The sequence below is a fragment of the Herpailurus yagouaroundi genome, unplaced genomic scaffold (genome assembly GCF_014898765.1).
Source record: "Herpailurus yagouaroundi ecotype Mexico unplaced genomic scaffold, PumYag 28, whole genome shotgun sequence".
Classification (NCBI taxonomy): Eukaryota; Metazoa; Chordata; class Mammalia; order Carnivora; family Felidae; genus Herpailurus; species Herpailurus yagouaroundi.
The window spans coordinates 39152009-39174856 of record NW_024412376.1 but is presented as its reverse complement, the minus strand read 5'-3'; the positions used below and the strand labels follow the sequence as shown (position 1 = coordinate 39174856).

The following is a 22848-nucleotide window of genomic DNA, read 5'->3' as shown; positions in this document are numbered from 1 at the left end:
GGCTCTGTGCAAGGCATCAGAAAAATAATGGTGAACAAGAACTCTATCATATGGAGCTTAGTGAGGGAGACAAGAAGAACCAAAACAAAGAGGTAGAAGGACATGTAAAATGCAGGATATTTAGGTGTTATGAAAGAAGCAGATAGTGGTATATCAGGGAAGGAAAATAGTAACGGTCCTATGTGGGGGTGACCTAAAGGACTAGAGTCATTCACTCACAAAGTAGGGAAAACAACATAAAAAGCAGAGAAAGCAAGACACTGAATTGGGAAAGAATTATTCTGCAGTCAAAATAACTGTAAGTCAAGGGGCCCCCGGGTGGCTGCAGTCAAAATAACTGTAAGTCAAGGGGCCCCCGGGTGGCTCAGTCAGTTAAGCGTCTGACTTTGGCTCAGGTCTTGAACAGTTAGTGAGTTCGAACCCCGTGTCAGGGTCTGTGCTGACAGCTCAGAGCCTGGAGCTGCTTCAGATTCTGTCTCCCTCTCTCTCTGCCCTACTCTGCTCACACTCTCTCTCTCTCTCTCAAAAATAAACAAACATTAAAAAAAATTTTTTAATAAAGTAAAAAAAATTACTGTAAGTCACGAAAGGTTCAAGCACTGGATTTATATAATTCAAAATTAGATTTAAAGAGGATTGATTTTGAGGTAGCAAAGAGGTCAGGTGTGACACCTGGAGAAGTATAGAAGAGTTACTTGTCTTTTTATAAAAGTGCCAGTGAGAGGTGGCCATTATTTACTCACATGTGTTAACAATTACTAACACCCATAAAAGAAGTTAATATTTTAGAATAATGTCTTCCTAAACGTACATGGAAAAAGGAATACAAGTGTTAATACTTTTAACTTATCAACTTCTATCATCCATTTTTCCAAATTTTTCAGTTTTAAATTTAAATTTTAAATTCAATTTTAAATTTCACTTTCAGAAAGTGAAAATACATTTAAAAGATAAATATATTAAAGCTATAGTTATATAAAAAGATTTTTACAAGGTAATGTGAAAATTAAAGATAATCAAATTTATTGTTATATGCAAGACAATTCTGTTTAAGAAGATTACTGAAAAATTACCTTGGACAAATCTCTGAAGTTACTTGGCAAAGTAAGATCCAGTTCTTCTGATTCATAATTAGTGATGACCCAGGGAAACACTGGATACTGATTTAAGTCATTGTAACTCCGTCCTGACAGAGAGAGAGAAGTCATTCCATTTAGAATAGGAAAATAAAACTGACTCAGGGATATCATTTACTAAAAATAACAACAACTTAACTTTCTGAGTGCCAGGCATTGTCCTCAGTGTTACACATGTATTATTTCATTCAATCCTATAATAAACCTACAGAATTATCATCCCCCATTTTACAGATAAAAAAATGAGACACAAAAGGTTGAAAACTTGCCTAAAACCGTGTAACTAGTAATGATCAAATAATATTCAAACCCAGATACTCTGGCCCCAAGTTTCTGTTCTTATAAAATACACTTGACTATTTTTTTCTTACTTGAAGGCCTGCATCAAACAAAATATTCTTTATCAACCCTTAAAAATTTTTCAATTCTCATAGAGCTTTTCAAAACAAGAATCCTTTCTCTGCCATTAATTAACCAACCAATCAAGCAGCTAATCAACCAAATTTAAGTGACTTATTCTCTGCGGACATTCATTAGTCATCTGTAAAATAAGAGAGTTGTACTAAATAACTCTAAAATTTCTGCAACAGCTTTCAAATTCTATGATCCTCTGAATATAACGTGCAGCATCATCAGTGTTGGCTTTCCCCCACTCATAAATGCTGCCACATACTCTTCTACAATTCTTCTAAACTAATGACATTCAATGACACATTTAGGTCTATTAAAATTATGAGTAAAACAAAGGATGAGATAGCCCTGCTACCTATACACAGCAGTTTTCTGGATATCACTATTTTAGGGAGCAGCATAGTGGATCATATCATTGTTTCTAACATCAAAACACTAGCATTTGAATCCCAGCTCCACTATTTACTAGTCTAAAACCTATTTTTCGTTAGATCTAATGTGAACAGACTTTCACCACTAAAATATAAGGGAGACAAGTATATTAATATTGTTTGAATTCCTTTCTTATTGTGTATTCTATCATCTTTTCTATTTCTCAAATATATGCTGATGTCATATCAATATAGAGCTGAATATTAAAGTAGTTCTTCACACAGATGCTTGGTATCTGAGCCTTCCTTATGATGTCTTTAATTTCATTTCACTCTATTCATCTTGAGGACTATTAGAGTAACACAGTTCTTCCTTGAATGACCTGCAAACAGTCTTAACAAAACATGAATAACTGGGACAATTTTAATTCAGAGGTCATTATGTCACTACCTATTTTGGTCAATTTTAATTTCTCCCAGAAAAAAGTAACCAAACTAAGTGGCAAAAAGCAGTATATTTTTATTCTCTCCATCCATTTCCCTCTTCTTCTGATTGAGACGTTAGTAAACATGTTAGTAAAATCATCATCTTGTCTGTTCTTAAGTAATCAAATTTATTATATCTTCAAAAAAGAGTATGCACCAGCTCACTGTAAATAGACTTTTACTAAGTAAGGTTAATTCTTTATATAGTTACTAAATGCCTACTGGACTGCCTTTTGGGAAATGTATCATACATAGTGTCATGAGAACCTATATGTATCACAGATAATAGCATAAAAGAAATCTTAAACAACATTAAGACTCAACCCACCTTCTAGGGTATATAAAAACTATCTAAAATAAATTACTGGTTCTATTCCTCAAAAAGAGTATTTGGGGAAAATATTTAAAAAACACTTTTAGGCACAAAAGAAGCTATATGAGAGTTGACTATTTCATAAATGTTGCTTCCTAATTATTGCTGCGCATTCAATCTATGCATTCATTGACTTACCATATGCTTAATTAAAAAGGTCCGTTCAACTTTTTCTCTCACTACTACTTAAAAATCTTGTCAGTTATTAGTTACATAATATCTAAGTCCAACACAATTGTTCAATCTTTCTTCATTCCTTTTCCTCAACTGCCTGTGAGATGAACACCTCCTTAAACCGGTAAAATTTAGACTTTTCAATGTGAGCCCTTAAATTCCCATTTCCATAATACTCCCTTTCTTCCAACCTTCTCTAACAGTGCTTTTATACTTTGTGAGCTGTAATTCCTTCACCTGAGCTCGAGCCTATCTCACTCGTAACTTGCACTGTTACTGTTCCTCTCTGTCCCCCTTTGATGGTTTCTCACCTTTGCCTTAATCCATTCTCTCTACTATTATACAAGAAGACTATCATCTATATCTAATGTTCTCATTTCATCTCCAACCATTCAGTTCTTATAATCAACCTTTTTTGTTTGCTTTTAAAATGAACCCCTAGAGGGACACCTGGGTGGTGGCTGAGTCGGTTAAGTGCCCAACTCTTGATGTCAGCTCAGGTCATGATCTCATGGCTTGTGAGTTTGAACCCTGAGTCAGGCTCAGAAGCCTGCTTGGGATTCTCTCTCTCTCCCTCTCTCTCTGCCCCTCCCCAGGTCACATTCTCTCTCTTTCTCTCTCTCTCTCTCTCTCCCCTCTCTCCCTCTCTCCCTCTCTCAAAATAAAGTTTAAAGTAATAAAATAAACCCCAAAGGTAACCAACACGTTCCCAAATGCCAAAGCTAAAGGCATCGCCTGTACTCATTCTTAATTCTCTTGTACCTCTCTAATGACATTTGATACAAGTGACCAAGACCTTTCTGTCTATAGATCCCAGCGTCTATAAACTCTGGGATCACTCATTCTCTTCTTTACTAACTTTCCCTTTGTCTTCTTGCCATGCACAAGAACAATCCTAGACCTTGTCTCACTGCTTTCTGTATTATTTGTCTTGGTAATCTCAACTAATTCCTGGTGATTTCCAATCTATGCAGATGAAATTCCATGTCCTATCTCCAAATTCCAAATACCCTCTTTGACCTATACTTCTAAAAAATATTTTTAATATCTTAATTTGGATATCTAGCTACACATTAAAATCATCATCTTTCCCTAGATCAATCTTTTCTGACTTCCTTTCTGTTAATGGCACCACCATTTTCCTAATGATTCAGGCCAGAAGCCTGGAAGCCTTTTGTAACACTTTCTTCCCATTTACCCCCTACATTCAGTCATCTGGATGTCAAATGTTTTGTACCTTGTAAATCTTATGTTATTTAATCCTTAAATTCCCACTGTCACCTCTTTAATGCAAGTCCCCTTTTTTTATATACAATTACTTCTTAACTCTGCTCTCTGCCAAGTTTCTCTCCACTCCAGTTTATCCTTCATTCTGCCTGCAAGTTAATTTTCCATAGAGTTCTAATATCACTTATTTGTTCAAAATCTTGCAAGCGTCCCAATGAATTGGCTGCTAACTCCTCAAACTGACAGAAAATCTTGTACAATGTATCTCCATAACAACTTTTTAATTTTCTTTCTCATTATACTTTTATGAATACATGCTTTACATGTGCACATGCATATACATATATATAAACTATACCATTAATCATTCTCTAGCTATAGTTCATATTTTCCCATCTTTATATGCTTCCTTATGCCTTCAGTTTTACATGGCATCGCCTCTAATCTCCAACTACCACCTCTGCTAAAGTAATATCCATCCTTTACTTTAAAATTTTTTTTTTAATTTTTTAAAACGAAATTTTTTTTTAACGTTTATTTATTTTTGAGACAGAGAGAGACAGATCATGAACGGGGGAGGGTCAGAGAGAGGGAGACACAGAATCTGAAACAGGCTCCAGGCTCTGAGCTGCCAGCACAGAGCCCGACGCGGGGCTCGAACTCATGGACCGCGAGATCGTGACCTGGCTGAAGTCGGACGCTTAACCAACTGCGCCACCTAGGCGCCCCAGGCACCCCCTTTTAAATTTTTTTAATGTTTATTTGTTTTTGAGAGAGAGACAGAATGTGAGTGGGGGAGGGGCAAAGAGAGAAAGAGAGACAGAGACACAGAATCCGAAGCAGGCTCCAGGCTCTGAGCTGTCAGCACAGAGCCAGACGCGGGGCTCGATTCCATGAACCATGATATCGTGACCTGAGCCAAAGTCAGACGCTTAACCGAGTGAGCCACCCAGGTGCTCCTAAAGTAAAATCCATCCTTATATGAACATGAAATCTTTCCTAATTTTTTCCTTACTCCCATAAACTGGATGAGTATAACAGAATTTCCCTTTCTCTCTGCCCTTTTAGTCCCCATAGCACTTTGAATACCCCTTTGCTATAGAATCATGTAAATGCTTATATACATACTTAAAATAACTTCTCTTGGTATCTTTGTGCCTCAAATACAAACTGTGTCAGCTTGTTGAAGTGAATCTCAAATGTCACACAAATACATTCAATGTTTTCTTCATTCTAGTTATCACAAATGAAAAGTAATGACACATTTCTATTCTTACTCTCTTTCAAATGTAAGTGCTTCGATGGGTGATGTTCAGTAATACTACATGATTATAGACCTTTCATAGAGCCATTTACTCTTCAGATTTTCATATATGGCTCATAATATAAGTATTCCTTTACTTAATATTTTACCCACAGTTTGCTTTTTTCCATGTTGCATTTTTGTTTCATCATATAATATTCATAATTAAGTTATTAACAGGTTAAGATTTTATATGGCTTTCCATTTCTACTATTCCATGATGCATCCATTCTTACTATATTAGTAAGATTGTAAATTTTCATTTTATATTTTTGGAAAAAGTATAATGGGTGTACACCCATTTTTAATTTATTCAAATAGCCAGCTGTTTATATGTAAAACCATAAGCTCTATTACCAAAATTACTCTTGATAAGGTACTCATGTAGTAATAATGAAAATAAAAGTAAGGGGCACCTGGGTGGCTTAAGTTGGTTAAGCGGCTGACTTCGTCTCAGGCCATGATCTCACAGTTTGTGAGTTCGAGCCCTGAGTCAGGCTCTGTAGTGGTGATTCTCTCTTTCTCCCTCTGCCCTCCCCAAAATAAATAAATAAACTTTAAAAAAGGAAAATAAAAGTAAGCTACTTATACTAGTACTCAAAATAATATCACAATAATAATCTATCATTCAAAAAAAATAATTTATCATTTGAAATAAGTCAAAACCCGAGCCCAGATTACCTGCTATCGTGTTGAGAAACATCAAGTATTCAAAATTTGAAATCTCTCTATGTTGCCATCGCTGGGTCATATTAGAAGCTTTAAAAAGCTGACGTGGACTAGCTAATGAAATACGCCTGCAAAAAACAGAATTTGGTGTAGAATTGATTTAAGCTTAATTACATCACAAAATAATATCTGTGCTTTTTCTATACATTTGATATACAAAATGATATCTGTATACTGTGAAAAGTTCTATTCATGTTATACTAATGAATAGAAGAAATATTTCAATGCACAGTTAATGGTTACATGATTTGGAATGGCCACAGGTCCATGATACATGTTGTATGCATTAAAGTAAGCCATTATTTTTTAAATATAATTTATTGTCAAATCGGTTTCCATACAACAGCCAGTACTCATCCCAACAAAGTAAGCCATTATTAATATCTAGGTTCCATAAGTGTTGATCAATAATAGTATGATTAATAACTTACTGATTTACTGATATAAAAGAAGTTATAGTAATTGAGAAATGTATCTAAAATTGTATGCACATCTTTATTAATAGTTTTCTTAAAGATAATACATTTGTACATTGTAAATTTAATATTATTCTTATATACTCTTTATGACAGGGGAAAGAAGGATTCTAAACTCTTTAGGTGTCTATTCATGGGGTGGGATAAAGATAAGAGAAACTATAATTTTTTTTTTGTGTACAGCTTAGTAATAGAAGACCAAGTTTTCTATGTTTTCTGAATGCAATGTAAGTAACAAAAGATGCAACTAATACTAAGTAACAGTGGAAAACAGGTGGCAGGATTAATTATTACATTTAGAGTCTAGAACCAAGGACAAGGTAACAATATTTTTTTCAGTGTTATTATCAAAGGTATAATTTACATATCATAACCCTTATCCATGTAAGTATACTATTCAATGATTTATTAATAAACTTCTAGAGTTGTGAGATTATCACCACAATGTACTTCAGAACATTTCACCACCACAAAAACTTGCCTTGTGCCTATTTAGTTAATCCCTGTTCCTATCCTTAGCTCTATGCAACTATCAATATGCTTTCTGTCTCTATAAACTTGCCTTTTCTGGACATTTCAGATAAATGGAATCCTACATCATGAAGTCTGCATCAGGCTTCTTCACTAACCATGTTTTTGAGATTTATCAATGTGGCAGCATGTGATTAGTAATTCATTTCTTTTGATTGCTGAATAGTATTCCAGCCTATGAGTATGGAATATACCACATTTTAAAAATCCATTCACCAGCTGATGGATATTTAAATTTTTTCCAGTTTTAGATTCTTATTATTATTCTACTTTGTATTACTATGAATATTCACAAATATGTCTTTATATGAACATATGTTTTCATTTTGGGAGGAGGGGGGGGTTGTAGAATCCCAAGGGTGTAAATGCTGAGTTGTAAGTTGGGTTTAGGCTAACTTCTTAAGAATTTGCCAAATTAAAAAATAAATAAATAAATAAACAAACAAACAAACAAACAAATAAATTTAAAGAAATTTGCCAAATTGTTTTCCATTTCAACAAGCAACATATGGAGTTCCAATTTTCCACATCTCTGCCAATACTTGCTATTGTATATATTTTTTACTATAACCATTCCAGTGAGTGTAAAATGGTATCTTATTATAGTTTTAATGTACATTGTTGAGCAACTTATCATGGCTTATTAGCCATTTGTGTACCTTCATTGGTGAAATGACTATTTAAATCTTTTCTTCCTGTATTCGTTAAGGTTACTTATTGAGTTGTGAGAGTTCTGTATACATTCTGAATATACAAGATCTTTATAAGACACATTTTGTACAAATATTTTCTCAGTCTATAGCTTCTCTTTTCATATACTTAGTGGTATCCTTTAAAGCACAACAGTTTTAAATTTTTATTAAATCCAATTTCTCGATTTTATCTTTTATGGATTATGCTTTTGGTGTCAAATCTGATAACTCTTGGCCTACTCCAGGGTCATGAAGCTTTTCTCCTATATCATAAATTCTTTGGTACTAAAAAAATTAGTTTTAGCTCTTAAATATAGTTCTATGACATACTTTGAGCTATTTTCTTTTTTTTTTTTATGAATGCTGTGTGGTAAGTGTTGAAGTTCATTTACTTGCACGTAACTATCCATTGTCTCAGCACTATTTAAAGATTATCCTTCCCTCACTGAATTGTATTAGCACCTTTGTTGAAAAATAACTCATCATAAATGCAGGGTTTATTTCTGTAGTCTCAATTTTATTTCATTGATTTATATGCCTATCTTTTTATAAACACCAGACCATATTGATCATTGTGGCTTTATAGTTAGTTTTTGTTTTGAAATCAGGTAGTGGGAGTCATCTAACTTTGTTCTTCTGTTTCAATATTTTGGTAATTCTAATCCACTGCATTTCAGCTTCTCGATATCTCCAAATAAGTATGCTAGATTTTGATAGGGATTGCACTGGATTTATAGATCTGAGAAAACTGACATCTTAATCATGCTGAATATCTATCTTCTGATCCATAAATATGGAATGCCTCCATTTATTTGATATGCCTTTAATTTCTATCAGCCATATTTTATAGTTTTAATTGTACAAATCTTACACTTCTTTTGTCATCTAGGAATAAAGACATTTTCCCCCCGTTCCAATCTGGATGCCTTTAATTGCTCCCTCCTTCTCTGCATTTCTTGCTGTACAGGCTGAAATCTCCAATATAATATTGATAGAAATGGTGAAAATGAGAGACATTCTAGCCTTCCTGATCTTAGGGGAAAGCATTCAGTCTTTCAACATTAAGTGTTTCCCAAATACTATACTTTTCTCTTGAGCTCTAACTTCCCATTCAATATTTCAGTAGGGACATCTCTCAGGAGTTTCAATTTCAATAGATCTAAAACTAAACTTCTCATAATCTGTCCACCCACCTCCTCTCCACAACCCCAACCCCACCCTTAGGGAGATATATATATACAACTATTTCTTCTCCACTGTTCCCAATATCAATAAGTGCCACTCAGCAGATTAAACTGAAACTTGGCAAAACATGCTTGGACACCCCCTCTCTTATCCTCATTACCTAACTAATCTCTAAGTCATACAAACTGTATGTCCTCAAAATTTCTAAACAAGAATGTCTCTCTTCAACTGCACTATCAGCACCAAATATCACCTGGATTTCCACAATAAATTCCTGTCCCTGAACTGACCCTCTCTTCTCAAGATCACTAAATTCCAATGATATCTGCCTTCCAACACTCCTTAAAACATTCTTTTGTTTGCATATTTGTTTTTTAAGGAACTTCACCTTATTACAGGGCCTTTGCATATGCTATTCCCTCTTTCAAAGGTAAGCTGATTCTGTTCTTTCAAATCAAAACTTAAAAGTCACACAGGAAGATATTTCTGACTACCTAATCCAAACCATCCCATCTCTATTCCACTAATCATTATTACAACACCCTAATTATATCCCTCCTGTCACTTACACAATTATTTATTTTGTTTGCATATTTGTTAAAACATGCATGGGTAAGATGGTACCTATTTTGCACACTGCTAGATGACAGGCACACTCTAAGTTTTTAAGATCTATTTAAATGGCTAATTTAATCAATTAACCTACTTCTAGCTTCCATTAACTGTGGGAAATCATTAAGATTTCCCAAGTATGATAACACATATTAGTTGATGAATAAAGCTATTTAGATAAAGAAATTTACTAGGCCATTCTAAGGTTGTAAGGTTCATCCTGAACCTGAAATTCCTCACTAAATTATAAAACTATCTAATCAAAATCTTCACTGGCATTAAAAATCTACTATTGCTTATAATCTAGAAAGGCCAATTTTGGTGACCTCTTTGCATAAGAGTTATACCCTGTGGTAGTTTTAAATATGTCCATAAATTCTTTGATACCTTCCTTCCACTTGAAGAAGTGGAGCTTTCCCCTTCTCTGGAGCCTGGGCTGTATTTAGTGACTCATTTATGATAAACACAATGTAGCAGAATTAATATCCTACTCTACCTATCAAGGGTAGGTCACAAAAAGACATTGGGGCTTCTGACTCATTCTCTTTTGGATCACTTACTCTGGGAAAGTCAGCACCCATGTCATGCAAACATTCAAGCAGCCTATGAAAAGCAGACTTGATAAGACAGTTTTATTTCTTCTTTTCCAATCAAGATGATCAGTAGTTTCCTTTTCTGGTAACGCTTTCATGTGGGTTTGGAATTCATGTAACCCTGGCCTCACAGAATACCTTTAAAATGTTATCCTTCTTTTCTATTTTCTGTAATAGTTTGTTTAGAAATGATATTTTTTCATCAAATGTTTTATAGAATTTGTCAACGAAACCATTTGAGCTAGGAATATTCTCTAGCTCAGAAGACCTTTAACTATAAATTCACTTTCCTCTGTAGAGGTATTAACGTTACCTACTTCTTAAGGAATCTGTCCATTTCATCTAACTTGTCTAAGTAGCACAGGTTTGTTCATAATATGTCAGTATTTTCCTTTTAATATCTATAGGATCTGTTGTGATATCCCCTCTTCCATTCTTGATGTTGGCACTTTGTGTCTTCTTCTTCTTCATAAGTCATATATATATATATATATATATATATATATATATATATATATATATACACACACACACACTCTATATATCCTTTCAGAGAAACAACTTTTCATCGTATTGATTTTTCTTCACTGTTTCTGTTCATATTTGATGAATGTTCTGCTTTTATGTTTATGTTTTGTTTCAACCTACTTTGGTTTACACTTGATCCTCTTTTTCTAGTTTTTTCAGACAGAGGTTCAGCTGACTCAAAGCATTAATAATCATCATTACTGTGAAACATACAACAGAAGGTTATGCATTTAAAAACAAGTAAGAAAAAATATTAACACAGATTACTTTCCAAAATTTTCTCATAAAACAGTACCTGGTTTGAGGCAACCCAAAACTGGTTCCAATACCAACACGAGGAAGATAGTTAACTACTTTCTTTACTGTTGCCGGGTCTGGGAAATTGAACATTACAGCAACTATGAAAAGTAATTTTTAAAAATTAGAACACGATACAGCTTCCTTTTTGGAAAACTAACTTCTTGGTCTAATAAATATTTACTCTTAGTTAAGGTATACAATTCTTGCCATATTACTTTTATTATAGTGCATATCAAATTTTAGCATTAATTTTCCAGAGGTGATAGTCATTTTACTTACAAACTCCTGAACCATAAACAGTTTTCTCTAAATGCTGTCAGAAGTTCTAAAAATTGTTGTTGCACCAATATGAAATGAAGCTGAGATTATCTAACTACAACTTTGAATTTACAAAATTGAATTTTAACAAGTTAAATATATGTATCTTTGAGTTTCTATAAATAAATATTTAAGGTTTTAAGTTTTATAGTTAACAATCTAACACCAAGATTACAGATATAGGTGCTAAACTGTCACTTTTATTTATTTCCAATAATTAACAGTTTAAAAATTATTCTCTTTACAATGTTTATGTTTTTAATTTATATTTTCACATAAAATAGAATGACCTAAAGGAAAAACTTCTCTATAGATAATAGTCAAATTTAAATGTCTTCTAAACATTTCTATTTCAATAATTACACATTTTGAGAATATCAAGAAACATATAAATATACATAAAAATATTCAGTATATAAATGTTAATTATAGTCATCTATAAATTTCCATCCTTAAGAAATATGAAAATAAGAAAGTCAAAATCAGGAGAGAAAAGTTTGAAGATATCAAATTGGATAGTCTTAAAATTTTAACTACATTAATTGCAATATCATGACCATATATAAGCTTGAAATAAGTACTCATCTAGAAAACGATCTTTATTCTCTACCTAGCTTAAAAAAATTCACTCCAAAAAAAATTTGTCAATTTGGTATAGCTTTGAATACTGACATTACCAAGAAGTTTCAGGTAAAGAAAATACATGGTCATTCACTAAGTATCTAAAACATATTTGGAACTGACATATACATATCCAACATATCTTTTGAATATGCCATCCTTACATACCCATTATTACATTGAATATAGGGAAAACAACAACAACAAAACTAACATTAAGTTATGGCAGATAACCCAAGGCCATGGGGGAAAGGCAAAAGAAAAACACACATACAATAGCAAGGATGCATAAGAAATTTTAAAGGAGAAAAATGAATGAGGATGAGCAAGTAATAAATATTGTAATACTGAAACAAAATCTCTTTGGGACAGCAAGAATGTAGGCTGAACTAAAGCATGAAACATTCACTTGGTTATTTGCCTGAAAAAATAATGTTCACATTAGGAAGAAGAGGTATGTATAGAAGAGGAGACCAAATAGGAAAGGGAAAAACATCTTTACCTAAAGAAATTTGTATTCTAAAGACACATGATTCCATACAGGGAAAATAATGTGTGCATGGAATATACATTATTATGTGTAGACTTTTTTAAACGACAACTTGTAGATTATAGAAAGAGAAAATAAAACTTTAATCTACTTATGTATAAGGAGTAAGCACAGGAAGTCACTAGGCTTTATATTATTTTCCCTTGTATGCCTCCACTCATACCCAACAATGCTTTTACTTCAAGTTCACCTTGTCTCTCCTTCTTGTCTTAATGAATTTTACCAAGTTCCATTTTAAACCCACAAATTGAATTTTAGTTCTTTCAAGAATGATGTAATACAAAGCAACCAGGACACTTGAGGACCATTTTCTGATGGTCCCTTTATAAATGGCAATAGATTAGACAAAAGATTGAATAAATATATGAATCATTTGATTACCCTCTCCCCTTTCTAAATGCATCTACCTTCCAGGAGGAGTTTAAGCATCAGAGCAATATTGAGAATACCAAAACCCTTCAACTGATTAAATGGTTAGTTATTCACCATATTTAGAAAATTTTGCACTAATCTATGATATGGCCAAAAAACTAAAATTACTACAAATAATTCTAAGAATGATCAAGGGGGAAAAACCCATGAAGATGCATGTGATTCAAAAAACGAGGTCAGTATGACAGAGATTAGACTACAAATCACTACCTAACTGGGAACTATATGGTATGTTCAAAAATGAAATCTGAAAGAGGTGGAGGTTAGCTTTATAACAATTTACTTCTGAAACATATTACCTCTGTTTGCCATAAAGATCTCCAGGGCTGTATTTTGCAAAAGATAACGACGAGAAAAGATTGATCGTATCTCTGTGAACAGCCATTTTCCATGCAACCCTTCTGTATATGCCAGGATCTAGTGAGAAAAAAAAATAAGCCCAAGTAAGTAACAGCAGTTGAATTTTTTTCTTGTTGTTTTTTCTCTTGAATAAAATAGAAAAGACCCTATTAAGAAAAATAATTTCTAAAAACTGAAAAAACAGATACTGAAACAATCTGGAGGGAAACTAAGAAAACATCTTGCATGTTTCCAATTCTGTGTCTCCCTCTCTCTCTGCCCCTCCCCCGTTCATGCTCTGTCTCTCTCTGTCCCAAAAATAAATAAACGTTAAAAAAAAAAAAAAAGGGGGGGGCGCCTGGGTGGCGCAGTCGGTTAAGCGTCCGACTTCAGCCAGGTCACGATCTCGCGGTCCGTGAGTTCGAGCCCTGCGTCAGGCTCTGGCTGATGGCTCGGAGCCTGGAGCCTGTTTCCAATTCTGTGTCTCCCTCTCTCTCTGCCCCTCCCCCGTTCATGCTCTGTCTCTCTCTGTCCCAAAAATAAATAAACGTTAAAAAAAAAAAAAAAAAGAAAACATCTTGCAATGTATGGAAAGGAAGCTTAATGAAAAAGTAGAGGAAAATTATAAAACATTTACTTACAAATATATTTTGAGCTTTTAAAAGCAGTGATGTAATCCTATTTATTGTTTTTCAGGAAATACACATTGCATTATTTAGTGACTGAGTTTTGAATCATTTTATGGAAAGTAAAGTTTTAGATAAAACCTTAAAAAGAAGGAAGACCTCAAAAGAATACCTTATATGCTTACAGATCACATATACAATTCAGTTTCATATAATAATGATTTTAGAGTCACCAGAAATATTTTTTATGTATATGAGGATTTTTCTTTTAGGTAGAATTGAAACACAATGTTGCACTGGTTTCAGGTGTACGACGTAGTGATTTAACAAGTTTATACATTATGCTATATGTTTACCACAAGGGTAGCTACCGACTACCCCGTTATATTGCTATTACAGTATCATTGACTATATTCCTTATGCTGTGCCTTTTACTGCAAGCCTGTATCTCCCTATCCCCTTTACCAATTTTGCCCAACCCCCCACCACCCTCGACCTCTGGTAACCATCAGTTTGTTCTCTGTTTATAGGTCTGATTATGCCTTTTATTTATTAATTTGTTTTCTGTTTTCTTTTTTTTTTTTAGATTCTACTGCAGAAGTACCTTTAACATACTTTAAAATATATATCTACAGTAAATCCTAAGAGTTCTTATTTCAAGGAGAAATATTCCCCCCTTTTTGTTCTATTTTCTAAAAATTTATCTATATGAGGGGAGCCTGGCTGGCTCCATCAGTTGGGCGTTTGATTCTTGATTTCAGCTTAGGTCATGATCTTCTGGTTCATGTGATTGAGCCCCATGTCGGGCTCTATGCTGAGCGTGGAGCGTGCTTGAGATTCTCTTTCTCCCTCTCTCTCTTTGCCCCTCCCCCACTCTCTCGCTTAAAATAAACAAATAAACGTTTTAAAAATGTGTAAAAAAATTTTTTAAATTGTATCTATATGAGAAGATGCATGAACATATTGTGGCAATCACTTCACAATATATATAAACCAAACCATCATGCTGTATGCCTTAAGCTTATACAGTGATGTATGTCAATTATTTTCCAATAAAATGAAAAAATATATATATATTTCATTTCATAGCTTTAAAAAAATCACACTTTTAAGGTCACTATTAAAGGCAACAGTCACTCATTCACAAAGCACAAAGACTGACTGTATAAGAGGTTAAGTATCATTTTGTCAGCTAGGCTAAACACAAACCTGCAAATGAACTCAACATAATCTCTCTATGGAGTAGGTGGTTGTCAGAGTAACTTGTTACAATTCTTGTCATCCCATGTGACAGACGCAATAGCTTAGAATGCTTTGCCAACTCAGAGTAATCCTGTCTTTAGTCCTAAGCCACTTTGTTGCTTTGTTATTCAAGTTTTTTCTTTTAAAAAGTTCATTTCAAAAGCTTAATTATGAAGGTGTTAAAGGAAAACCAGATGTGGAATTTCTCCACACCAGTACTTCACCTAATATTAATTTAATAAAGAAAATGAGACATATTTACTATCAAAACGTGATGAAAATCCATGAAAGCAAAGTAAACAATTAAGCTATATCTCTCAAAAGTAACCACCACTAAACAATACAAATAGAATGACATGTGATTATGATACTGCTTTGGAGGGACAAAGACAGGATAAACAAGGAAAGGAAAAATAATTAATAATAAGAATTTATGCTATGAAAACTTTCTTTTCTATTTTTATTTCCATTTTCTAGATCTTAACTGCAAACAGATCTATATTCCTCAATGACAAATGCAATAATGGGCAAAAAGCATGTACTTTGATTTTTCTAAAAATTATATTTCTGGCACCAAAGGATTTAAAAATGAAAGAACAATTCCAAGTCTCAATGTTTTTTGAAAAACAAAACAAAAATTCTAAGAACCAAACAACAAATCAAACTTTCTTTCAGTTTTAAAATTGGTGATATGGAAATCTACTTTCACATAGCCAATACCTGTGTAAGTAAGAGCAAAAGAAGTAAACAGGAAAAGAGAGAACAAAGCTGTAGGTATTACTCTCAAGATTTTCTGAAAGCAGAGGTTGCATGTACCTCTTTCCCTCACCATAACCAGCAGGTTTAAACCTCCAGAGTCTATAGTGTTCTCATACTTGGTTTCTCTTCTGATCTTACTTCTAGAGTCTACTATGACCAGAGGAGCCAAAGAAAAAATATTTTTTAAAAAAGTTTAAAATACAAATTAGATCACATGCATTTAATAACCATCCAGTGGCTTTGCACTACATGTATAATAAACATGGAAGCTCTTTATAATTGTTTATAAAGTCTTACATCTGGGACTTACTGATGAGCCCAATTCATTCTTCTTTGAGGCCTTTTATTTATTGCCTCCTCTGATGTGAATGTTCTTCTCTCAAATCTTCACATGACTGGCTTATTCTTACATTAGATTCTTGCTTCAATGTTACCTCCTTAGAGAAGCCACTGGATCTAAACCTCACTGCCTCCATAACCACCTCTTGCCCCCCCAAACTCACCATATTGCCTTCACAACATTCATCATTACATGCAATTATAGTATCTGCTTGCTTCTCTATTGCCTCTATTTAGCACTGGAATCTAAGTTCTACTAGAACAAAGACTTAAGTACAGTCTATTTCCATTTTCTAGAACAATGTCTAGCACAAAGGAGATGTTTCTGAATGATTACATGAGTCAATCAATGGCAACCTAACCTCCATATATGGCCCAAATACACTTCATTTTAATATTATAACAAAATTTCAAGTAATTTAAAATGCCTTAAAAATGGAGATTTACATTATTATTTAGATTAGTTTCTCGGGAAAAACTGGGGCATCTGTCAAACCTAGGTCTATCTGTCACATGGTAACAAATGATACACACTCACCATTTTGGCACAGTCTCCACTCATTCACTCATTTACTATTATCTGTCTAGTTTCCACTGGCATTTGAATTTGCCATCTTGGACCTATCAAATAGTAGACAATTCAATATATGTTCTTTAACACTTTATACCCCAATCTATCCAATATTACTAAGGAAAATGAGAGTCAGAAAAATTATATAGTTAATACAAAGTCCCTCAAAGCTAGTGGCAGAGTCTGGCCTACTCCCAGATTCTCTAATCCAAAAGTACAGAGCTTACATATATACACTACATTGTCACATTTCTAAAAAGGGGCTTAAAATTTTGTTAAACTAGAACTCAGTCCATCAGAATTTTAATGAACTACATTTGTCTTCCTGTACTTGGGTTATAGGTGAAAAAGGAAAGAAAACAAATAACAAGGGCTCTTCTAATGTCTATGATATGCTATGAAAAGAACACATTGATATGAAAATTCTACCTTTTATATCTCTAAAGCTATATAAGAAGACCTGCTGCTCATAATGGTGACGTCAGTCATTGTAAGATCATGGTCATGCAACTAAACATTTAATTATATTCTAGGATACTTCAATTATTAACAGAAATAAATATACTAAAATACTATTATAAGATTGTAATGTACTGAAAATTTGTCAATTAATAAAAAATTCAATTTATATCCCATTCCTTTAAGCAATATAGTCATTTAATAATCTACTTGAAGTGGTATGCTTCTTTAAAATGCTTTACGACCAAATCAGGGGCGCCTGGGTGGCACAGTCGGTTAAGCGTCCGACTTCAGCCAGGTCACGATCTCGCGGTCTGTGAGTTCGAGCCCCGCGTCAGGCTCTGGGCTGATGGCTTGGAGCCTGGAGCCTGTTTCAGATTCTGTGTCTCCCTCTCTCTCCGCCCCTCCCCCATTCATGATCTGTCTCTCTCTGTCTCAAAAATAAATAAACGTTAAAAAAAAAATTAAAAAAAAAAAATAAAATGCTTTACGACCAAATCAAACAAATTCACAACTGCAGAAAATGACATAAGCCCCATGTACCCAATACTCAAATCCTAACTTTATGCCACATTACTGCATGTATTTAAAAATTAAGGGGCGCTGGGTAACTCAGTCAGTTAGGCATCTGACTTTGGCTCAGGTCATGATCTCGTGGCCCACGAGTTCGAGCCCTTGTCGGGCTCTGTGCTGACAGCTCAGAGCCTGCAGCCTGCTTCAGATTCTGTCTCCCTCTCTCTCTGCCCCTCCCCCACTCGCACTCTGTCTCTGTCTCCCTCTCTCTCAAAAATAAACATTTAAAAAAATTTTTTAATTAATAAAGCTTTTTAGATAGTACTGAAATTCCCATAAATAACCTTCCTGATACCATTTTCCTCCTTTGTAAGAGTCAATCACTGCCCTTGTTTTAAGGTTTATCATTCCTATGTCAGTTTTTATACTGTTAGCACATATATATCCATACATAATATCCAGCATTGTTTTCTATGTTTTCAAACCCATATTGAATGAAAGCCAGTAATGTGCTTTCAAAATTAAATATAAGCAGGTCTATTGTGTTAAAACTCAGAGAAAGAGAAACAGGAAGAGACACAGACAAAATTATTTAAAATTGCCAAAAATATCAAACATTGAAATCACACATGAAAACTAGCCTGACTCCAAGAGAGTTAACAAATGAAATTCTATACTTACGGTCAAGATGGCGGGTTTAAAATAGAAACAAAAAATCTTTTAACTAACAGAATTAGTAGCTGAAATTGATACAATAACATTTCTTTAAAGTATTCATTAGGAAAAGGTGTCAGTACTGAAATGCAGCTGAGGCCTAGCTAAGCAAGAGGTTTATTTCTTATTGGAATAGTATATTCCTGGTCCGAGGCTTCACTTCAAAGTCTCTAGAGTTCAATTAAAACTGGATTAGGTAGAAGCAGACCCTTCTTTGGGACTTTCTGTTCACTGAAACTCTACATACACTGACAGCACCCTAGACAGAGGTCTAGCCCTCCAATGAATCAGTTGCTATGGAAACCGTATCATTACCATTGCGCTGCAGTTATGACCCCCAATCTAAAATAGCTTGAAAGCTTAAGCCCACAGCACTCTTTGAATGTTTACCACCTTGTTTTAATATGGTTAGTATTAATAGTAGAAGTAAATTCACATTTCTTTTTTTTAAATAATTTGTTCAACAAAGATGATTTATTAGTTAAATGTTGAGGTAAGAGAGAAAGAGAAATCGATATTTATTTAAATATACACAAATACACACACACACGTGTGTATATAACATTTCTTTACATTAAAATTATCAAACTCATATTCTTTAAAATTGTTATCTGAAAACTGTGCCTTCTGAAAAGGGATATATTATTTTCCCCAAATAATACACACAATGCTTTCTTATATCTTTCAAATAGTATACTGTGAATACATATGAAAATTTCTTCACCCTGTTGCATTTATTAGCTTGAAAGCAAATAATTTTTTCACTTTCTCTTTAATCATTCATTTTGAAAAGCTTATGAATTTATCTATATAGAACTTTCCTCTAATTGCTCATCCTCAAGAGAGAACAAAACAGAAACATATTTATTGCCCAAATGCATAATACTTTTATGGACTATCAAGCTTTAGAAATTTTTAAATAAACTCTAAATATAAAGTTGTAGTTGCTTCACTCAAGTAAAATAAAAGGTTTGGTTTTCAAAAACTATACAAACTATCCTCAATCAATTGAAAATGTTTTAAAACAATTTTAAATGGGAAAATATTAAAAAGTGATAAAATGTTTTACCTCAAAAATAAATATTTACACGGGTGTCTGCATATATAGAATCAGTAAACGACTTTAAAATACTATTCTTTCTAATGTTTAAGACTAGCTTTGCGTAAACTAGTCCCAAATATCTGTCAATTTTTGGAAAGGTTTTACTCATTGAGACAATTCCATATTGATTTCTGAATAATGTGATTAAAGGGTAAAATTGGATAATATATATGTCACCAAGAATACTTAAAATTTCATAACAAAACCATTTCCAAACTATATAGATATACTTAACATCAAGAAAAATGTTGAAACTTAATATACAAAATACAAACTAACCATGCCATCAATTAAGCTATAACACCAATGGAAGGAAAGCCTAGAAACTATTCATATCCCATTTTCTTGAAACAGGATTATAAATTAGTCACAAAGATTATATCTTAATAGGGGAAAACAGTAAATATCTGAAATACATTTAAAATGAAAGCACATATTGAAAAAATTCTAATAGCAGCTCATTACTAGATATATGTACAAATATGTTTTATTTATAATAATTGTCATTTTAACAAACTCATGGAAGTAATTTTAATCAAGTATTTTAAAGTTGTACCATTCTATTATTTACACAATTTTTGGATTTTGCTGCATATAATTTTCTCTGAAACTTGGTATCAAAGCATAGCACTCAAGAATTTATTCACAAATTTAGAATTTATTATTCTATTAATATTGAATTCTATTTGGCTTATGGATTTACTTCATCACCAACCATATAACTTTTATGTTTTCAAAGATATATTCTTAAAGTAAAACTCAGAGGTCTTTCTTGAATTTAAAAATGACATATAGTTGACTCTGGTTGAAACTTTACAATACTACTTTTGTTATTAAATATATACCCATGAACACACAGAATGTGTCCAAACTTTGAAAAGAATAATGATAACAATAATACAAAAGTTATGAATATGAAAGAAAATTACCTTTTAAATTAATTATGAGTTATTTTTTTCCTTCTACATAGTAAATTTCTTCCTTTTGCTTACTAGGTACTATGATGTAGTACAGTATTCTCCTTAGCATTTTCATGGGTGACAAATTCAATTAAACATATTCATTACTCTAATGTTCTACTTGGCAGTTTAGTCAGTATGAAAAATTAAAAATATATAAATAAAATGCTACGTGACCTCTGTATTGATTGGGCTAAAATGGTTTTAGCCTGGGTGTGGATGATGGGGCAGCTGGGAGGGGCAAGAGGGGAGCACACAAACACATACACTCTTATGTTTTCTCTTCCAATTACTGAGGGAGATGATAAAACCACAGCAAATGATGTATCAGCTCATTTTATCTTATCGCTTTGGGGCTAGGTGACAATGAAGTTCATATTTCACTGGCTCCCATTGAAGATTGTGAAAATTACTTGCCCTCATGACCTGAAATTTCACTAGAAGACAGAAATTTCTCTTCTGCAAAGTAATGCAATTTTTCAGATGTCAACCTTTAGCCCAGCTTTAAAAATTAATTTCATTTATATTAACCAATGATATTGATATTTTCACAGCATGCTCTTTGATACATGAAGCACTGACTAGCAAATTGATGTTGCTTTAGATGGGCAAAACTATTTTATTTTAAGCTGCTATGGCAGACAGATTTATGGCAAACTGAAATTCCTATTTCATAATTTAATATTTGTGCTGGAGTGATGCACCTTTAAGCCCCCAGCCTGTAAATAATTCAGACTCCTTAGTTGGTTCTGTTTTATTTTCAATATTCTTCAGCTTAAAAATAATTTGCATTCTAAATGACATATCATAAAAGCCATCTCTTATTGAACATTTAATATATATCTTAATGAGTCAAAGCCAAATGTGATCATGTAGAAACAGAACAAAGAAGGTATTTATATATCATCCAACTAATATTTAATTTAATTTTTAAAACATAAATATATCTGTATCTGATTATTTTTGAAAGAAGAATCCAAAATATACCAAAAAAAGCATATTAAGGAACATGAATGTATTTACTTTATTTTTCTAACAGCACATGAGGTAAAGAGCTAGGCATTACATTTTCAGAAAAAGAGTAGAATAAACTTAGATAACTATCTGAATTAAAATAGAGATATTTGGGTTGGAGATACATTTTAAATACAAACATAATTTTTAAAAAGCCATAATGTCAATTTTATCATGAAGAAGCTATAGAAATGTTCTATTTGATTGTAGTATGAGATAGAGAAATACTATTAAAAAAATTTCAATATTTGTAGTAGTAAAAAGGTTACTAAAAGATATACAGTCCAGAATCTTAGCAAGGTTTATTACCTTTATCTAGTAGAGTTTTGCTAACTAACATAATGTCGTGAGAGGACAATCATTACCACCAATACGTTGTCATTTTATCAGTAAATTAAACATAAATATGCATAAATTTATGCATTAATCTATACTCTTAGAGAAAGGCCAAGAAAAACATTTCCCAAATTTAGCTATTTTGTCCCTAAAATGATTCTTAATGTTGTTCTGGCCATTTTCTATCCTCAAAATCACTTTTGCATTTTTTATGCTAACAATGTGCAAGTTGTTTTTGCTGAAAAATACTTATCTTTAACTTTTCCTTACATCAATGATAGGGGAGAAATAGTGATATAAATTATACTTTATGTATACTTTACATATACTATTTGTGTATACTTTTTTTTAATGTTTTTATTTATTTTTGAAGGAGAGAGAGAGAGAGAGAGAGAGAGAGAGAGAGAGAGAGACAGAGCACGAGTGGGGGAGGAGCAGAGAGAGAGGGAGACACAGAATTCAAAGCAGGCTCCAGGCTCTAAGCTGTCAGCGCAGAGCATGATGTGGGGCTCCAACTCACGAACTGTGAGATCATGACCCGAGCCAAAGTCGGACATCCAACCGACTGAGCCACCCAGGTGTCCCACTTTTTGTGTATACTTTATGTATTAGTCATGTCTCAAAAACTTAAGAGAATAACATGCTATAGTCATTAAATTCAGGCTATAAAGTAACATTTCCTATTATTCCACACACTGACCCTTTAAAGTCAGGAGCTTTCTGTGTCTCAACAAAAAGCTAAATTTAAATCAGCACTAATAAAAACCTGTCTAATTTTAGATATACTGGAATGTTCTATAATACACATTTCTTGTTTTTTTTTTTTT

General features: G+C 33.1%; 1 protein-coding gene across 7 annotated transcripts in view; it reads right to left on the bottom strand.

Moving 5' to 3' along the window:
- The window catches only part of LRBA (LPS responsive beige-like anchor protein), a 772087-nt gene that overhangs the window by 189811 nt on the left and 559428 nt on the right, over positions 1 to 22848 (bottom strand). For all 7 annotated transcript variants that reach the window (XM_040472514.1, XM_040472528.1, XM_040472537.1 and 4 more), the window contains exons 41-44: positions 13348 to 13465; positions 11123 to 11225; positions 6163 to 6278; positions 1074 to 1186 (exon numbers count right to left, since the gene is read on the bottom strand). In XM_040472514.1, coding sequence (XP_040328448.1) covers positions 1074 to 1186; positions 6163 to 6278; positions 11123 to 11225; positions 13348 to 13465 — 450 coding nt within the window. The remainder of the gene's footprint in view (positions 1 to 1073; positions 1187 to 6162; positions 6279 to 11122; positions 11226 to 13347; positions 13466 to 22848) is intronic.